Source organism: Mytilus trossulus, unplaced genomic scaffold (genome assembly GCF_036588685.1).
Source record: "Mytilus trossulus isolate FHL-02 unplaced genomic scaffold, PNRI_Mtr1.1.1.hap1 h1tg000244l__unscaffolded, whole genome shotgun sequence".
Classification (NCBI taxonomy): Eukaryota; Metazoa; Mollusca; class Bivalvia; order Mytilida; family Mytilidae; genus Mytilus; species Mytilus trossulus.
The window spans coordinates 3,054,081-3,075,667 of NW_026963317.1; the positions used below are offsets into that span (position 1 = coordinate 3,054,081).

The following is a 21,587-nucleotide window of genomic DNA, read 5'->3' on the forward strand; positions in this document are numbered from 1 at the left end:
TAAAATTATATAGGTTTTACATGTCAATAAATAAAGTTGTTTAAATAAATCAAAAGTATACACTTTATAGGAACACATCATTTAAATGTAAAATGTAATCTAGTTGGTGGAACTTTTAAAATGATGAAAATGTAGTGTAACCTATATAGACTCATAAATAAAACTGAATAAATATTATAATGAAAAGAGTATATATAATGATTTGTTGAAATAATGTTTGCCGATAAATTCAAAGTAATATTTTCCCATAAGATACAGATGAAAGGTAGTCAAATATAGATTAAGATACACTTTAAAATAGTAAAATAATAATTTTTAAGATAAACACAAATTTTGCTTGCCCTTCAATAATTGTATTTTAAATTACACAAGTGCTGTATTTTGTAATTATTAAGAAATATTTTTTGATGACATAAATAGGTGACAAATGTAAACACAGAAAGTGCATGAGCACTGAAACTTGATAACAAAACAAAAGTTAACAAATGTGGAAGAAACAGCAAATTATTAAAATAAAAGTTCAGTTTGTTAAAAAAATTCTGGAGTGAAGATAGATTTCAATTAGAATTTCCACAGAGATTTTGTTATGCAAAACACATTTCAATACAAAAAAATGTTTTGTCAAATAAAAATTGAAGGTTTTCAGGGGCAAAAACAGGATTTCAGATGAACTGAAATTTTAGATCGCTGACACGCATCCACCTTAATCGGCCCCTGGTTTTCAGTTAAAACAAGGCTCAGTATTGAAAGGTTTTCAGTTAAGGCCAGATTAAGTATAGACAGGTTTTCAGTTGGGAAGGCAGGGTGTAGCTTAAACAGGATGCACTTTTCATGATTATCATTAACACTTTATATCATAATTTGTACAGTTGCCTTAAAATATTTTTCATAATCGAGAAATTCATTGGATAATATGTAAATTAAACAACACACACACAAATCAATCATAGCATTTAAATGTCTCAAATAAATAAAATATCTATTTATATATTGCAAATAATTAACATAATTAAAATCGAACAAAAGAATAGATATATTAGTAAAGCAAAAATGTTTTTTATCACAGTCAAGCAGTTATAACAGTTGTAATACTTCCATACACACAACAAAACAAACACATATCATACAAAAATATGAACAACAAGGGAAAACAGACATAATCCCTAATAGATATTTAATTAGCTATCAAAGGTACCGGGATTATATTTTGATACACCAGACATGTGTTTTTTCTACATTAGACTCATCAGTGAACCTTGGATCAAAATAGTAAAAAAGGCCAACCAAGTACCAAATGGAAGAGCATTGATGACCTATCTTTTAGTAGGATTTCTTTTTAATTTGTTCCATGAATGTGGAAGACACAAAAATATTTATTCCCTACCATGAATATAAATTTCAAATTGGTTTCAGATGCTTAAATATTTTTAATGGCAGTGAGTTTAAATGTATGCTTTTTATTATTGATTGTGAAAATTGCTACCAAAAAACAACTACCATTGTAACCAATTTGAATTTTGATAGCATTATTTGAATGCAGTATTTCCTGGAATTATTAATTGTTCATTGTTCAACAATAGATGTAAATAAATAAATGCCTGCAAAATATCTGAATTACATTACACATACTTTTATACACTCAATGTGTTGTTTTGAAATGTAAATAATCAGTATGGGTTGGGGAAAGATCTATTTCTTCAGAGGAATGTCTGTTTGTTGGTTTGCATTCAAACTGCAAGGATTTATTTTGTGAAGTTGCTGTTTCACTTTTTTGGAGGTGTCTTCTTTGACCCACTTCCAGAGATTGCCTTAGGAGTAGCTGCTTCTGGTTTTGGGGGTGTTTTATCTGATGTGTTTGGAGTCTCACATTTCTTTGGTGAATTTTCAGTTTTCTTGGGTGTGCTGTCAGCTTTCTTTAGTGTAGCTTCAGTTTTTTTAGTTGCGCTGTCATCTTTCTTTGCAGACTTTGTATCTTTATCAGGATTTGCAGCATCTATCTTTGCATGCTCTGTTGTGACCAAATTTTTCAGTTCTTCCTGAAAAAAACAAGAAATTTATTGTACTGCCAAATCATCAAATAAGTACGCATTTTTGTATATGTAGCATTTAATGTGGTAGACCTAGGTTAAGGGAAAAAACTCTTTAAATCATCAGTACGTTTGTGTCTGCCATTTTCATAAATATGTTCTAAGCTTCTAGGATACATAGATTATTTTCAATCTGTTTCAGGTAAATGCTTAAAATACATTAATAGAACTTTACTATTACAAACGCATCACTGAATTAAAGAGTTATCTCCCTGGACCAAGGTCTTCCCGCTTCATTTGGTATGAAAAAGTTTTTCGAAAGATGACATGACTTTGTATATACAACTTCTAATAAAATCTATTGAAATGCATTCAATACCATAAATTTTTTTTCCATCATCATATTCTAATTTTCTATATGACTTACTAGTGAGATGTTTCAAAATAAATCCTACTTCAAATTTATAAACCTAATTTAGATGCTGTAAATTCAGAAATGATTGCAAGGTTTTTAATAAGTGAATAATACTACTACTTGAGTATCACATTAATAAGACCTCACATTCTGATATCAAATACATATATATTCGTAAGTAGCTTTTTCCAAAATTTACAATGATTAAACTTGCTGTTTTTTGTTTATTCTTCAAAAATTTAAATAATTTCTGAAATTACAGTACCCGAACAAAATGCATTTTGGTCCGAGACCACAATTGTCATTCCTTGATTTTTGTTGTCCATGAATATAGTCCCTAGTGTTGACAGTGGGTTACTTGCCATTTATTTTATACCCCTTTCAAATTCATTTCTCCGTCTTTAATGCATCAAATTGCAAGTAGGGGTGAAATTACATTGTAAAATAATTTGGGTACAGAATTTTAAAAGAAAGTAGTGATTTGGTTCAGCTGAAAAAGGTTGAAAATTAGCACTTCAGAAGCTGTGAAAAGATTTCAAGACGCCCTAAACATCAAATTGTCCATATTTTGAGTTGGAGCCAATGAAGTTTTCTATAATTTTGATATAATTTGTCCCAAAAGTAGTACAACACACTGTAAAAATTTCATTGAGAAAGGGTTGGTGGGATTTTTTTAATTTTCATTTATGTTCTAAAAGAAATACACTACGAAATAATTGTGGTCTCGGACATTTTGGAAGAAGGAAAAACAAATCCCTAAACTTACATCCCATCCTAATGCTTCAGCTAATGCTGTACAACCATCATCACAGGTTCCCTGCCAAAATATATCTCTAAAAAAACAAATCAAATTCAGAATAAAACAAACAAAGGTAATTATGCTCAGTTAACATTAAACAAGAATTCCAGTTTTCTTGAAAAGTCATTTTTTCTGAAAAGATTAATTGAACTTACAAAACTGAGCTTACAGGAAGTACACCACTAATTCATGGTCCCATTACTTTCTATGTTAAATTCCATCATTTCAAGCAGGCACACCTCTTTCGTTTTAAGTTCAAATAAAGTGGCAATCATTGCATTTTAAAGCAACACTTGGAGTTACACCTACAGCTTTAGATTTCTAGATTAATAAACATTTATTCATTGTTGCAGTATCAATTCTGACCTATTTTCATTCACAATATTTTTTTTCACATTACTTGATTCACATTACTTGATAGTTTCTTCTTGAAATTGGCAAGAATTTTGAAGTTTTATTAACAAAAAAAAGTAGCTGTAAGATTTCAAGCTGACAAAGAAATGCTGACCATTGGGCTGGTCATACCCTCAAGGACAAAACATTCATTAGTAGTGACATCAACCAAGTAGTCGTAAAAATTAACCAAAGATACCACTTACAAATTTAACCTTTCTAAAAAGATCATACTTAGTGCTTTGCAGTATCATAAATTACAACATCAAGCAATAATTGTTAATAGGGTCTTTGAAAATCCATACTGTTATTCTAATCAATATTTTACATATTTGATATATTCTCCTGTTTAGGACATGTTTCTAATTCTTTATCTCTTTAACAAATTGAACCTTAGCAACACTGTAAACCATTGAAGTAGATGGCATGAATAAAGAATAAAATAACTAACTTTGCACCTAGATGAGAAGCTATAATTTTGTATGTCAGACAAGCATTTGATCTACTTCTACTTCTACTAGATAATTGCCACTATCAACGAACTGAATATTTTGCCATGACTTGGGTGCGCATATTGATCCCTCTTCCCTACCAAATAATGTTTGAATTTAGTTCAGCTTTGTCACAAAGGCTTTAAAAGCTTATTGGCTGATCTTCTAAGCATGTCTTACATCAAACCAACCTGTAATTATTTTCACCATCAAAATCAAAACCGCTGCCAAATATCACAGTCATAATTGGATCCAGTTTCTAAATAAATAAAACAAAAATGATAAAATCAAATTTTGGGTAAAATGGAAAAAAAGCATTGTACACCTAATACAAAATAAGGATTTCTCACATTGCCATTCCATATTGATAAACTTCTCTTTGGATCAGACACTAATTTTTATCTTCTCTTTTTTATCTTTGAAAGATGTTTCAATTTTTTTTGTATTATGTTTTTCCTCACTTTTCAATTAAAGCCAATTTTTATATTCCAAAATCATAATTTTCCAATGAAATTGTTACAAAATAATTAAAGAAGTATAGCTGATTTAGTTTTATTATTTTAAAATTTCTTGTAGCTAGTATCCAAAGAACATCTTAACAATACGGAATGGCCTAACCATCAGACGGTCCCTTTACTTTACCTGTTATTGGCCTTGGAATATGGCCCAGTTTTATCCTTCCTCTGTAGCATTAAAATGACAAAGAATATATACAAAGAAGGTTATTTCAAATCTTGTTACTCTAATAAAATATCATATGAATGTCAAAATAAAAGGTTAAACTCAACCTCTTAAAAAATTAAAACAATAATTTATAAATTTCATGATCCTGAAGCGTTTTTCTGGATTTACCTTCATAAGGAATGCTCACGACTAAATATTTGAAAAGATTCAAAGATTATTTTAAGAATGTAAAAAAGATTGAAATATAAATAGCTCCTTATAGTAAGAGGAATAACTTGACCCTGCTTTCCAAATTGTGACCTATTTCTTAAAGTCCTTACTAATTAGGGTTTTCAAACTTTGCTTGCCTAGATGTGAAGGTTTTTTTCTAACTTACCGGAGGACAACTGTTTTCTAAGTTGATATACATTCTTGGTACATTTTCATTTGTTCTGAAAATAATAAACAAGAGTCAAAGTCATGACATACTAAAATCTATAGCATATTTGCATATTTGAAGTAACTTTATAACTGGCAATTGAGGAAAAGTTGAAATCGATGACATGCAAAATTTCATACAACCACTTCTCACTACATTAACTAAAACTCAGGTCATAATTTTTTTTGGTTTGAATTGTTTTTTTCAGGGCCTTTTATAGTTGACTATGTAGTATGAGTTTTCCCTATTGTCTAAGGCTGTATGGCGACCTTCAGTTGTTAAATATTATGTCATTTGGTCTCTGATGGAGAGGTTTTTTTTGGCAATCATACCACATCTTCTTTTTTACACAACTAGTTGTAGTACAGTCACTGAATGGGAAGTTAATTTATCCCCATTTTCTCTAATTTTCCTTTGATTTTCTTTCTACAAAATTTGTCCATATCACGCATCTCATATACTATATGTCTTTTTCAGTCTAAATGAAAGAAAATTCATGACTTTATGAGCCAACATCATCAATGCCAAGGAAAATCACAATCATTAACAAATTATCACTGGTCTTTTCAATTTTGAGGAAGTTTCTATAATACATCTCATCTCAAGGCTGTCACCCTTGGTTGAGATTGTAGCTGAGAAATGCCTTCTCATTTGAAATAACATGGAAAATCTTAAAGTATATTTTATGTGTTTAAAGTACCGCTTTTGGGCTTTTTTCATGGGGCCAGTTTTTATTTGTAGAGAAAGCCAGAGTGCCTGGAGAAAAAAACACTGACCTTAAATTAAAATGTATGAAATATTAAGTATAATGTTTATACATAAATTACCTGTTTACTAATGAAGCAAACGGTTGAACCAATAATGATGTTCCCATTATAATTAGCAAATCACATTTTTCAAAATCCTGAAAAAGAAAAACATTTGTCAACTCTGAATATGACAATGATGACTTGTTCTTTTTATTTTATTTTCATTCTTTTTCTAAGGACCTCATAATTCTCAAATAAACAAGTGAAACTGCGAGCTACTGCTCACTGATGATACCCCCGCCGCAAGTGGATAATATAAATGTGTAAAAATATGCAAGTGTTCGATAGACAGGAAGTTGTCGAGTGATGAATCTGAAAACGCATCACACGGTATAGCTGACTTATATAAATCCTGAAACCAAATTTCAGAAATCCTTGTATTGTAGTTCCTGAGAAAAATGTGACGAAAATTTTCAACTTGGCTATCATGTGTTAAACCATACAAGTGTTCTGTAAACAGGAAGTTGTCGAGTGATCAATCTGAAAACACATCACACGGTATAGCTGACTTAGATAAACCCTGAAACCAAATTTCAGAAATCCTTGTATTGTAGTTCCTGAGAAAAATGCGAAGAAAAATATTCATGGGACGGACAGACTGACTGACTGACTGACGAAATGACGGAAGGACAGACAGAGGTAAAACCGTATACCCCCCTTTTTTAAAGCGGGGATATAATATGTTTTTCTAACAAAATAATACAAAAGTAATGAAATCAAATGTAGTTTCATCAGAATGAAGTAAATTAAAAAATTCAACAACAACAAGAATGTGTCCATAGTACATGGATGCCCCACTCACACTATCATTTTCTATGTTCAGTGGATGGTGAATTTTGGGTAAAAAAAGTAATACACATTGAATTCTTTTTAACGAAAAAAAAATACACAAAAAGTATAAAGGAATTTAGTTCAGTTTTTCAGAAAATATTAAAATACTTCACTCTTCGTAAGAGTGAAATGTCATGCATGATTGTTAAAGAAGACATAACAAAAACAATTCAAAATTTCTTTTACATGTTTTACAGTGTTATCTGTAATTACTTTAAATTATAATAAAAACAATAAAATAGTATTATATCATACCTCTGACATACATTTTAGAAAACGAAATGGAAGACTTTCACCAAAGAAGACAATATCTGCAATAAATATCAAAAGATAAAATTAGGTCACAACATCTTAATTATTAATCATAATCAAAGTATTTTGCTTGATAGATTGTTAAATAGTACTCTCAGTATGATTGGAGTTCATTGTTCCCCAGTTTTGCAAATATTTAAGTGAAAATGAAGGCTTCAGAGCAAATGCAATGCAATTTTCAAAATAATTTATATTAACAAGGGGAATAACTTTTTTTTTAAAAGTTTACGAGCACTGATGTTGGAACTTGAAAGAGACATTGCTGATATAAACCTGATAAGTTTGATAAAAATATGGCAAGAATTGAACCCATGACATTGCTAACAATATTTCAAAAGGGCATATATCTTTAAAACTAAGGGCTCTAAAGAGCCTGTGTTGCTCACCTTGGTCTATGTGAATATTAAACAAAGGACGCAGATGGATTCATGACAACTTTGTGTTTTGGTGATGGTAATATGTTTGTACATCTTACTTTACTGAACATTCTTGCTGCTAACAATATCTCTATCTATAATGAACTTGGCCCAGTAGTTTTAGTGGAAAATGTTAGTAAAAATTTACAAATTGACTATAAAGGACAATAACTCCTTAGGGTTGTCAGTTGACCATTTAGGTCATGTTGACTAATTTTAAGGTATCACTTTGCTGTACATTATTGCTGTTTACAGTTTATCTCTATCTAATCCAGATTTGCTCTAAATGCTTTGATTTTTGAGTTATAAGCCAAAAACTGCATTTTACACCTTTGTTCTATTTTTAGCCGTGGCCATTTTGGTCATGTTGACTTATTTGTAAATCTTACTTTGCTGAACATAATTGCTGTTTACAAATTATCTCTATCTATTATAATATTCATGATAATAACCAAAAACAGCAAAATTTCCTTAAAATTACCAAATAAGGGGCAGCAACCCAATAATGGGTTGTCTGATTTATCTGAAAATTTCAGGGCAGATAGATCTTTACCTGATAAACAATTTGATCCCCCCCCCCCCCCCCCCCCCCAATCAGATTTGCTGTAAATGTTTTGGTTTTTGAGTTATAAGCCAAAAACTGCATTTTACCCCTATGTTCTATTTTTAGCCATGGCGGCCATCTTGGTTGGTTGTCCGGATCACCGGACACATTTTTTTAATCTAGATACCCCAATGATGATTGTGGTCAAGTTTGGTTTAATTTGGCCCAGTAGTTTCAGAGGAGAAGATTTTTGTAAAAGATTACAAAGATTTACGAAAAATGGTTAAAAATTGACTATAAAGGGCAATAACTCCTAAAGGGGTCAACTGACCATTTTGGTCATGTTGACTTATTTGTAAATCTTACTTTGCTGAACATTATTGCTGTTTTGAGTTTATCTCTATCTATTATAATATTCAAGATAATAACCATAAACAACAAAATGTCCTTAAAATTACGAAATCAGGGGCAGCAACCCAACAACGGGTTGTCCAAAACATCTGAAAATTTCAGGGCAGATAGATCTTGACCTGATAAACAATTTTACCCATGTCAGATTTGCTCTAAATGCTTTTGTTTTTGAGTTATAAGCCAAAAACTGCATTTTACCCCTATGTTCTATTTTTAGCCATGGCGGCCATCTTGATTGGTTGGCCGGGTCACCGGACACATTTTTTAAACTAGATACCCCAATGATGATTGTGGCCAAGTTTGGTGTAATTTGACCCAGTAGTTTCAGAGAAGAAGATTTTTGTAAAAGCTAACGACGGACGCCGACAACGACGGACGCCAAGTGATGAGAAAAGCTCACTTGGCCCTTTGGGCCAGGTGAGCTAAAAAATGGTTGATCAGCACTGATTTTCAATTTTGTCTGAGTCATTACTGATATTTGTTTGAAAAAAAATGTGGCAAAAAATGTACTCACTTACAAAAATGCCCTTATTTCCCTGTCCCCATAAAATATTGAGTACAGGTCAATGTAACTTAGTATACTATGCTAAAATAAGAGTCATTCAATTAAGTGAGAAACAGATGATAAAAAAGGGAGATAACTCACCAGGTTTGACAACACCCTCACATCCTTCTGCTTCACATTTAGGTATACTTGGTTTCATTATCCTCTCTAAAAATTAAAAATAAAATAAATAAATTTTCACCATTCCATTATTTGTATCTGGATTTAAACAAACGAAATCCCGAGGTCCTGAATTTAAATAAAGTAAATCCTGACGTCCCGAAATCAGAAAAAAAAGGATTCCCGGATCACGAAAGGGTCAATCCCGAAATCTCGAGCTTAAAAAGACCCAATCACGGAGTCCAAATAAAGTTCCTATCCCCCCTCACCCCTAACACAATAGTCAGGTGCTGATGTACAGGGGTTGTGTAACCTGAGTACTGAAATAATAAATTAGAACTATGCCTGATGAGTAAATTAAATTTTCTCAGCAATCAATTTGATTTAGGCTGTTGTTATGCCACCTTTTAAACTAGGTTTAACTAAAATTCATTCAATGGTTTACAAGTTGAGATAAAGTAAAGCTTGATTCCTTTATTCCTACAAGTGACATTTCAACTGGCATTTTATAGTGTGTCTTTTTATGTTGTAATGTCACTCTACTGTTTAAGATTAGGGCAAAGGTTGATGCCTGTTAACACGTTTTTAAAAACCCACTGCGTTTTTTTGCACTTGTCTTCAAGTTTTATTCATAAACTACTGGTTCCTGGTGTATTATTAAGGTAAATAGTGCACCAGAAAATCTATTACCTTTCATCCAGTCCTGGGTATACTCTGCCCTACACTGTATGCAATGCCCTGTCCTGAAATGACCATGGGCCTCAACACACAACTCTGGGTCCAAACCAGCAACAGACTCTAATGTATCTATATTCTGCAAGAGATTAAAACAACATTAAAAATATGTCCATCATGAAATTATAATACACCTAGCCTGTTAATAGAATCTTAATCTAAACTAGAGGCTCCAAAGAGCCTGTGTCGCTCACCTTGGTCTATGTGAATATTAAACAAAGGAAGCAGATGGATTCATGACAAAATTGTGTTTTGGTGATGGTGATGTGTTTGTAAATCTTACTTTACTAGTCTTGCTGCTTACATTTATCTCTATCTATAATGAACTTGGCCCAGTAGTTTCAGTGGAAAATGTTAATAAAAATTTACAAATTTTATGAAAATTGTTAAAAATTGACTATAAAGGACAATAACTCCTTAGGGGGTCAATTGACAATTTCGGTCATGTTGACTTATTTGTAAATCTTACTTTGCTGAACATAATTGCTGTTTACAGTTTATCTCTATCTATAATAAAATTTAAGATAATAACCAAAAACAGCAAAATTTCCTTAAAATTACCGATTCAGGGGCAGCAACCCAACAATGGGTTGTCAGATTCATCTGAAAATTATAGGGCAGATAGATCTTGATCTGAGTAATAATTTTACCCCGTGTTGGATTGCTCTAAATGCTTTGGTTTTTGAGTTATAAGCCAAAAACTGCATTTTACCCCTATGTTCTATTTTTAGCTGTGGCGGCCATCTTGATTTGAAAGTCGGGTCACCGGACACATTTTTAAAACAAGATACCCCAAAGATGATGATTGCCAAGTCTGGATTAATTTGGCCCAGTAGTTTCAGAGGAGAAGATTTTTGTAAAAGATAACTAAGATTTACGAAAAATGGTTAAAAATTGACTATAAAGGGCAATAACTCCTAAACAGGTCAACTGACCATTTCGGTCATGTTGACTTATTTGTAAATCCTACTTTACTAAACATTATTGCTGTTTACAGTTTATCTCTATCTATAATAATATTCAAGATAATAACCAAAAACTGCAAAATTTCCACAAAATTACCAATTCAGGGGCAGCAACCCAACAACGGGTTGACCGATTCATCTGAAAATTTCAGGGCAGATAGATTTTGACCTGATAAACATTTTTACCCCATGTCAGATTTCCTCTAAATGCTTTGGTTTTTGAGTTATAAGCCAAAAACTGCAGTTTATCCCTATGTTCTATTTTTAGCCGTGGCTGCCATCTTGGTTGGTTGACTGGGTCACGCCACACATTTTTTAAACTAGATACCCCAATGATGATTGTGGCCAAGTTTGGATTAATTTGGCCAAGTAGTTTCAGAGGAGAAGATTTTTGTAAAAGATTACTTTAATTTACGAAAAATGGTTAAAAATTGACTATAAAGGGCAATAACTCCTAAACGGGTCAACTGACCATTTTGGTCATGTTGACTTATTTGTAGATCTTACTTTGCTGAACATTATTGCTGTTTACAGTTTATCTCTATCTATAATAATATTCAAGATAATAACCAAAAACTGCAAAATTTCCACAAAATTACCAATTCAGGGGCAGCAACCCAACAACGGGTTGACCGATTCATCTGAAAATTTCAGGGCAGATAGATCTTGCCCTGATAAACATTTTTACCCCATGTCAGATTTCCTCTAAATGCTTTGGTTTTTGAGTTATAAGCCAAAAACTGCATTTTACCCCTATGTTCTATTTTTAGCCATGGCGGCCATCTTGGTTAGTTGGCCGGGTCACCGGACACATTTTTTAAACTAGATACCCCAATAATGATAGTGGCCAAGTTTGGTTTAATTTGGCCCAGTAGTTTCAGAGGAGAAGATTTTTGTAAAAGTTAACAACGACGACGGACGACGGACGACGGACGACAGACGACGGACGACGGACGACGACGGACGACGGACGACGACGGACGCCGGACGCAAAGTGATGGGAAAAGCTCACTTGGCCCTTCGGGCCAGGTGAGCTAAAAACTATATAAAGGATCTAATCCTTCAAAGAATATAAAACGCATTAGAGTCTTTTTCAACCATCAAAACCTTTCCCCATCTCTTTCTTATGCTATGTTTTCTAATAGCCTGATTTGGTCTTTTGTTTTTTAATATATAGTGTCACCATGGATATGTTCCATGATGCCAAAATCTATGGAGACCATGCTCTTTCATGACATCAAATGTGTCAACATGACAGTTGCCACCTCTGGGGAAGTACAAAGCACATGAGTTTAACAGTTTTTTAAAGAGTGCCAGTTGTTTAATCTTTAGTTTTCTGTGTAGTTTTTTGAAGACCGTTGCATGTCTTTTTTTTTTTTTGGCCATGGTGTATTTCTTTCTTTATCGTTTTCTTTTTCAATAATGACTTTTGATGGTACCTTTGTTATCTCCCCTTTCCAAATGATACAATTTCTAATAAGTTTTCCAGAAAACTTGTGCTGTGTTGAAAGAAATCAGAATAGTGTACTTATAATTTACTGATGTACTACTGTGGATTAATTGATTTTTGTTTGTACCAATTTTCTTAAAGATTGCATTATCATGGATATTTCATTTCATGGTTTTAAAAAAAGTCTTCATACAAGCCTATAGAAAATTTATAAAGTAATAACATCTAAGTTTGTGGTCCACCTGTATGCACAAAATCCTTATAAAGTAGTATTCCACATGTATATACTAAGGGATCTGCATCACTAGCTGTAGAGGCTCTTATCGTCCTTCCCTATGCCTATATCACCCTGCTCTGTTGCTCAGTACTTCTCATATCAAGACTTCAAAGGAGACCAGGCATTATCAGCAATGTCACAATGCAAGTGGAGACGTTATCAAGCCTGCTATCGTCAAGCGTAAAATTGTCTTAGGGAGAGGAAATAAGACCTTTAATAGATTGATAAACAGATATAGATATTGTAAAATATCAGCCGCTTGACACAATGTGAAACTTTTTAGTTCGTTCTCACCAGCTAAAAAGGTTCACATTGTGGCTCACGGCTGATATTTTACGATATCATGTGTAGAAACCCCAATAATCTATACATATCATGTAGCATCCAGACACACATATGTGACTTTGAGATGAAGAATATTGTAAATTGGTTTTGTCATGTGTTAGTGTGTGTCAGGGTTTATGTCATGAATTAATACACCATTGTTTTTTGTTTTTATAACAATCATACATATACACTTACTTACTTACTTACTTACTTACTTGGTCCTTGCTATGCCTAATGGCACATGTACACACAGCTTGAATAAGTAGATTTACCTGAGTGAAGTGTCTCAAAAGAAGTCCCTTTTCTTGAAGCATTCTGATAAAATAGTGGCAAGTTGAAGGCTAAAAAATAAAGATGTTTATATATATGTCTGACAAAATAATGGAAGGTATGTAGTACGCTATACATTAAAACAAATTTACTGTGGTTGATTTTTTACTTAAGATGCCATCTTTAATTATTTGATAAACAGGAAGTCATTAATGTAAAATTGTAATTGTGTGATACTGTATAGCATAATCACATGAAAGCAGATTCCAAATTTCCTCATGTCCAGTATGAGGGTATGGATGCCCTTTACTGTCAGGCTTCAAACAGGCATTTGGTTAAAAATTTATCAAAATATCCTTATAATGATTTGTCAGACATGAGAGGTCTCAAATAATAAATTATCATTGGCATTGTGAATTTTGGAATTTAATGTGATTTATCAAAATCAGCAAAATTTAAAAGTCATTTGACAAGATTTTTAGCCCTAATCATCATGAAGATACCCCCATAATGAAGCTCCATAATTATGTAAGAACATATTTTTTCATAAATAGATTAGCAATGAATCTGAATCTGAAAATGCATCACATAGTATCGAATGATCAACTGAAGCTAGATTCCAAATTTAGGAAGCTGATATATAGTTCCAAAAATAAATAGGCTAAATTATACAGGAAATAATAACTAATGTTTTCAGTTATCTGCGACTGAAACATTTTTCACAAATAGACAATTTAAGTATACTATCAAATGAAGAACAGTTTAAATATTGACTATCTCAACATCCGAGAAAAACTGCTAAATATCTATTGCAAGCTTTCAGTAAGAGAAAACTTTTTATATGAAAATTTTTGATAACATTTTATTTATTTTTGTTTGTCTTACCATTGAAATTCATGTTTAAAGTGACTTGTTCTAAATATTGTTTTTATATCTCACTGTATTATATAATATTTTGTGAAAAACACATGTCACTATAATAAATAATTTACTTACTTACTGATATGAATGGGTTTTTTTTCCAGACTTGTCTCACCCTAATCATAAGTTATACAGAAATGTTTATATCTTCCAATTGATTTTTATCAAAACATGTTATGTTAAAGTCATACAAGATCCAGTATTGTATAACTATGAACAGATATTTTTTACAGTTTTAAAACCATTACCTGAGTTGAAAAAGTGATTACAGTTAATTAAAAATACAGTACCTTAAATACACCTGGCCATAACTCTCTTGCCAACATGAAAAATGGTTCTGGGTTCTCCTGTAAAGAAATATAGCGTTTGAGTACAATGTTTTACATAGGATTGATTGATTGGAGTTTTTCAAATATTAGGCAAAAATGCAAAAAGTTGGGTGAAAATTGTCAAAAAAGGAACCATTCAGGATATGTGAGATGATTTTCTATTATGTTAAATTTTCAAGTTGCATTTTACTGTAATTTAATACACCCCACTTCCTTTTAAGATGTAAAATAGACAAGGTCACCTTTTTTCCATGACGTCACAATAGGAACTTCAGAGGAAAGCCAAAAAAAATTACGTCATAATTAAATTTTGACAAACGAAAAACTGAGATGAAACAAAACACACGTTGATTAAATAAAATAACCAACAGATCAGGAAAATGATCAATCATGTAAGAATAAGAGAAATAGATATAAAACAATATCTGATTGATAAGGGGTGCTTTAACTTCACTTTCAGCTCATTTTGCCGGTTTTTATTGGTGAGACTCAGAAAGATCTTCAGCAGGAATGTCTAATTAAAAATGCAGTTCAAGGCACAGGCCATGAGGGGATTCAAACTCACAATTTCGTGTTGACAGGCTTATGATTGCTGTAGATGAATTCCTAAGACCTATCAGCTAGAGACCCCTAAACATGAATATACAACTTACTTTGAAATAATCAAGTGAAAATACTGCAGTTGGTTCTGGCAAATTATATTTCTGTAAATTATCATATAAGCCTGTCCCTGGGGATCTGAAATCTGGTATTCCTGCAGCTAAAAATAGAAATGATCTCAAATCAAAAATTAAATACAAAAAGTTAAATCCAAAGAATTTGTGTGTTGTTTTTACCAAATGGAACTTTTTATTAACTCAAATTTATTTTCAAGTAATCATTTGTGATTAAATATTTTATTTTGGTAAAATTGAAAATAAGTTAAATCTCAAATTAAATACTGTAAATTAATAAATTATTGCGATATTTTTATTATTGCGAAATATGTGACAACATTGTAAACGCAATAATTTAAACTCGCATTCCAAAATATTTTATATAGATTAAATAGGATTTTTCTCAAAATCAAAAATATTAAAATCGCATTTAAGTCTAAAATGACAAAGACGCAATAATAAATGCACACAATAATTTCTGAATTTACAGTATATAGTAAACCATTTATCATATCAATACAACCGACTGATAGATTAATCAAACACGCTAAACTGAAACACCTGAATTTAGGTTATTTTACTGTAGATTTACCCAACTGTCTTCTGGGTAATTTTGCTTCTTTATTTGAAAAAAATGATAAAATAAATATAAAACTAACCTCAAGAGTTAAGGTTTTTAAGATATGATTGGTTTTTTATAAATAATCTTGTTTACTCACAAGTAGAGATCCCAGCTCCTGCCATTGTGATGATGTTTTTTGCTTTGCCATCTTTTATGTACTTGACAATGCCATTAAAGTCTACTGTATCTAACAATGATTCTATCTTGGGTTCATCCTTTAGTCCAAGGGAAATAGCAAAGGCATCAAAAAGAGCTGGAAATAAGAAATTCAATAACGATGATTCTGTAATCTATTCTAATTTATTTGAGCAGTACTGTATTCTATCTACATACTGATATACTTATACTGTCCATAAACTAAAGTAATCATGTCATGATCAGATATCTCTGAAGGTTTGGGGTTCCTTTCAAAAATAAACTAATACCATAGTTTTGTTAATTTCTATGCTATTTGGTCTCTTGTGGAGAGTTGTCTCCATGTCTCATTGGCAATCATACCACATCTTATCATTTTTATAAATAAATCTGTTTCTTTTATGATTTTTGAATGATATATATTCAATATGGTGTTCTTTCCAAATAAAGAATGGTTTTTTTTTTGTTTTTTTGAAGTCATCAGCCATTGCATGAATGTATGTGCTGTCATAATTTTAAAAACAAAGAGCAGAATACAATTTTTAACTTGATGTCATTTTCTTTTATCTGATGAACAAATTAAAGGTGTAATGCCACCAATTGGAAACTTAAAAACAGATAATTAACAATTAGCTATTATTTGAACTTGGAATTATTTTTAATCATGGAATTTGCTTGATTTCTTGTTATTGAAATCTTTAATAAATTCCACGTTTAGTCTGTACTGAAATGATCTATGATGCTCACAACACTTTCTATTAAAAGGAAAATAGTATATTTTCAATAGAATGTACTGTGCCGCACACAACATTATCTAACCAAAATACATTGTATGGAAAATATTATTTTAACCCCTCAAAAGATCCTAATACCAAATAAACATGGAGTTTATTAAAAAATTTAAACACAAGAAATTATGCAAATTCCATAATTAAAAATTATTCCAAGTTCAAATAATAGCCTGTTAATTGTTGTTACTTCTGCACATATATATATATATTAACAGTAAGGCACATACCAGATTTCTTTTCTTCTTCCTTAAATATTAATAAAAACATATGTCAGAATTATGTGTATCTTAGAATATTTAAACAAAATTTACACCAGAAAATAAATGCAAATGAATAATTCATAATCAATGATTTTTTTAGCTTATTTTGACAAAACTGAACCATACTGGTGGCTAAAAGCTAATTATTATTTCACTATTTGCATTTTATTACTGATTGAGCAAAAAAAGAAAATGTTCTGGTACTTAAAAATGATATCTCTTGCATGGTCTCACCTAAATTTACAAAAAAATGTGCATCTACCACCAGAACAGTTAGGTCCAAAGTTCAAAGAAAAAGAAAAAGAGGGTATAACTGTCTAGTTAAAGAGGCACTAGCTACAAGATGTATAAAAAATCTTATATCTTCTTTTGTTATAAATAAAATATGAGAATTTGATTAAAAACGGTGTGAACATGAATTTGACAGCTAGTGCCCCTTTGACTGTCCCTTTGGTATCTTTCGTCCCTCTTTTAAGATAAAATAAATAAATATTAGAAAATTTTACAATGTTATGTTATCTTTCTTTTGTGAACAAAGGGGAGTAAAATGTTTAATGTCATAAGAAATGAGTGACCGGTGAAAAATAATGTTCTTCCAATTCTGAACCAATGCATACAAACATCATAAACTTAACTTCTGTTCAATAATTTTTCATTTTTTTCGCAAAGATTTCGTATACTCGTCAATTTTTTTTTTCAATCGGTCAGTGCTGTTGTGAAAATAAGGCAGGTATTAAAGTTCCTGTTTTGAAGCCAAAGTTTAACAATTGTCACTGTTTGTCAACAATCGACAGGCCCGTAGCCAGGAATTTCAAAAGGGGGGTTCGTTTGACTCACAAACTCGACTTTAACAGTCACAATTCGAACAGAACATTGACTTTAACAGTGCTTATTTGTTTTCAAGGGGGGGTTCGTCCGAACCCCCCGAACCCCCCCTGGCTACGGGTATGATCGACAAAAAATCAACAAAAAGCATGGAAATTGAGCACGTGTTTAACATGTAAATTCAGATAAAAGTTTATTTTAAGGACATCCATGCGTATTGCGATCACCAGATTTTTACGAGATTGGTCACACTGAGGTCACTTAGCAAACGGCAAATATGTCGGGGGAATTGCTTCCTGGAAGGAAGCAATTAAAATAAAGTAAACTTCTTCTAAATTTTAATAAATTAAAGAATTTTCTTCAGAAAAAAGTTTATGTACATAAGTTTTATAATAAAAACTATCCATTTAGTTATAAAAAAAAACATATGAATATTTTTTTAATTTGAGGTTTCTTATGTGGCATAGTGTGAATTAACAAACAATGCAAATGCATTTAAGATCCTTTTTCCTTATAAGTAGATATCTTATCAAAATTAATCCAACCATAATGAAAGAACTGAGTTTTTTAATATAGCTACACATGTATTTGCTGGAAATTTAAACAATAAGAGATTTGTGAGTTATGTTGAATGTAAATAAGTGAGTATTATAACAGTAAATAAATCAAAAAACACAAAAAAAAAACACAAAATAGAAATCTCTGTGTCTTCAATCTTGATAAATCTGTTATCATGATATGATAAACTACTTACTTTTTTCTCAGTAGTTTGATTATCTTCTGCTTTAGAATCAGAATTATCTCCCCCTGCAGCACCTTGACTATTACTTGGCCCTTCTTCTTTCTTATCATCAGAGTTATCTCCCCCTTCAGCTCCTTTAGTGTCCTGTCCTGTAGAAATGAGAGACAAAGTTGTAAAGTGCAGAAAAGAAGAAGACAACACTCATTGAAACATTTCAATGATTCTAGGAACAACCAGTTTTATGGGATTTCAGAAAACTTCAGAGTCTTCTGTCCTGATTATTATTTCTGCCTTCGATGAAAACTTTGTTGCGTGTTAAAACCAGATGCTCCAAAGGGCACAGCTTTAAATGACTGAAGAGGTCGAACCCTGAGCAGTTGGGGCAATTATGGACACAACATTCAAGCTTGATTCAGCTATGAATTTGGATTGTGATTTAATAGTTGTCACAGAATGAATGTGGTCTTAGGCTAATAAACTTAAATAAAAAAAAAAATTTACTTTTAAATTAGTCTTTTTAATTTCTTAAATCTGAGATGAGAAAAAACTTTTAAAAATAAATTTACAGCTACATGTACACATCTCAAGAAAATAGTCATTTCTTAAAACATAATTTTCAAGCAGTGTAAAGGAGGTAATGAAGTGAACAAACAAATATAAAATTTGTAAGGGTTCTGTGGAACCCAGTGTCTCCCCTACTTTTGCTGTAAATCGCAGGCTCAACAACAATGAGGAAAAAAATCAATAAAAATATTCCTCCTGTTACTATTTTATGATTGTAAGAAAATCTAAGTCCATTTAAAAGTAAATTACAGAAAAAAACAGTAATCTTTTTACAAACTTTACTTCTGGAATCTGGATACAATCTTATGATCATAAATAAGCTTCTGTCCAAGTTTGGTACAAACCCAGGATAGTTTAAGAAAGTTATTAAAATTTTAAAAACTTTAACCACAGAGTGAATGAAATGGTTCGCCGCAGAAAAACTAAGTCCATTTAAAAGTAAAATATGGAAAAAATGGATTTATTTATTTACAAAATTTACTTCTGGATACTATCTTATGATCATAAACAAGCTTCTGTCCAAGTTTGGTTTGGTACAAACCCAGGATAGTGTAAGAAAGTTATTAAAATTCTAAAAACTTTAACCACAGAGTGATTGTAATGTTTCCCCGCAGAAAAAACTAAGTCCATTTATAAGTAAAATACGGGAAAAATGGAATTTTATTTTTACAAAATTTACTTCTGGATATTATCTTATGATCATAAACAAGCTTCTGTCCAAGTTTGGTACAAACCCAGGATAGTTTGTAAGTTATTAAAATTCTAAAAACTTTAACCACAGAGTGAATGTTTTGTTTCCCCGCAGAAAAAAATAAGTCCATTTATAGTAAAATATGGAAAAAATGGAATTTTATTTTTACAAAATTTACTTCTGGATACTATCTTATGATTATAAACAAGCTTCTGTATAAGTTTGGTACAAACCCAGGATAGTTTAAGAAAGTTATTAAAATTTTAAAAACTTTAACCACAGAGTGAATGAAATGGTTCGCCGCAGAAAAACTAAGTCCATTTAAAAGTAAAATATGGAAAAAATGGATTTATTTATTTACAAAATTTAATTCTGGATACTATCTTATGATCATAAACAAGCTTCTGTCCAAGTTTGGTACAAACCCAGGATAGTTTGAAAAAGTTATTAAAATTCTAAAAACTTTAACCACAGAGTGAATGTTTTGTTTCCCCGCAGAAAAAAAATAAGTCCATTTATGCAGGAACATATATATTAAATATACTAGATATACTGTTCCCAGATTTATGGTAAAATAAGGAAAAAATGGAATTTTATTTTTACAAAATTTACTTCTGGATACTATCTTATGATTATAAACAAGCTTCTGTCCAAGTTTGGTACAAACCCAGGATAGTTGGAGAAAGTTATTAAAATTCTAAAAACTTTAACCACAGAGTGAATGTTTTGTTTCCCTGCAGAAAAAAACTAAGTCCATTTAATAAAATAAGGAAAAAAATGGAATTTTATTTTTAGAAAATTTACTTCTGGATACTATCTTATGATCATAAACAAGCTTCTGTCAAAGTTTAGTAGAAATCCAGTATAGTTTAAGAAAGTTATTAAAATTTCAAAACTGACTTTAACCACAGAAAAATGTTGTGGTGGTAAGTTTTACATGCTAAACCAAGGCTCATTTCGATCATTACCTGACGACATGATTTCCAAGCGAATTTTTTTAACAGTTTAATTCACTTCTGGGTCATATGGTATTTTGGTAAATGACAAATCGACTCAGTCTCACATGTCATGCAATCATATTTTCTTTTGGATGATGTTTGTTTGTTTGTTTACATGCACGGTACCGTTTTTCGTTTTATGATATTTGATAAAACTAAAAACCAAAAAATGATCTAAATAAACAGCAAGCAAACATGTGCGTAATATAATGTATTTTTCTTTAAATATTATGGTTGTACCAGGAAGTTAAGTTAGGTTAATGTAAAACGACATGGTTAGCTTCCTTTCAGACAATGAAGAAACTGTCAATGGATAATTTCAAGTTACAAAAAACGAATGATTCAATCGCAGGTGACCTAAGGGGATACATGTCTCTGCATGGGAGTATAAATTATAAAAATTAATCCTGATAATTTGTTCATACTTTGCCAAAAGGTAGTATTGTGATATGATAAAAAATAATAAAAATGATAGGAAACCGAGCATTTTCTCAAGCTACAGGTTGTGATAAAGTGACACATTTTGTATGAATTTTAAAAGCAAACTACATTAGAAGCTTAACTAAATGACAGATATGTAAAATAAAATACGAGAAGATATTGCTTTGAGAAAATGTTTTGAGAACACCAAAGGCAGAGATAGGGTCACCGTACGTTTTTTTCCCGGCTAAAATTTAAATACTAGTAACAAAATTTCATGTAGATTCCTTTAGAAAATGCACTATTTCAGAGTTGCCTCCCCATAAAAATTCCAATTTTAAAACCTTTAAAATCAAGCAAAAAAAATCTACGCTTGTAAAAAAAATCTTCAAGTT

General features: G+C 31.3%; 1 protein-coding gene across 1 annotated transcript; it reads right to left on the reverse strand.

Moving 5' to 3' along the window:
- Positions 1-140: 140 nt before the first annotated feature.
- Positions 141-20,893, reverse strand: LOC134701392 (NAD-dependent protein deacetylase sirtuin-2-like). Its single transcript, XM_063562543.1, has 15 exons — positions 20,743-20,893; positions 18,532-18,668; positions 16,920-16,938; positions 15,864-16,019; positions 15,142-15,248; positions 14,450-14,506; positions 13,241-13,309; positions 9,905-10,028; positions 9,197-9,262; positions 7,123-7,178; positions 6,055-6,131; positions 5,186-5,240; positions 4,317-4,384; positions 3,209-3,275; positions 141-2,036 (listed from the first exon to the last, which is right to left on the reverse strand). The coding sequence occupies exons 1-15, from the start codon at positions 20,750-20,752 to the stop codon at positions 1,764-1,766; spliced, it is 1,341 nt and encodes a 446-aa protein (XP_063418613.1). The 5' UTR covers positions 20,753-20,893; the 3' UTR covers positions 141-1,763.
- Positions 20,894-21,587: the final 694 nt, after the last annotated feature.

What these genes read in the sequence shown, in the direction of transcription:
- LOC134701392 (XM_063562543.1), bottom strand. An exon ending in TATGGCCAGGTGTATTTAAG is followed by an intron (nt 13,310 to 14,449) that starts GTACTGTATTTT and finishes TTTATTTTTTAG; the next exon opens with CCTTCAACTTGCCACTATTT. An exon ending in TTCTAAAATGTATGTCAGAG is followed by an intron (nt 6,132 to 7,122) that starts GTATGATATAAT and finishes TTTCTTTTTCAG; the next exon opens with GATTTTGAAAAATGTGATTT.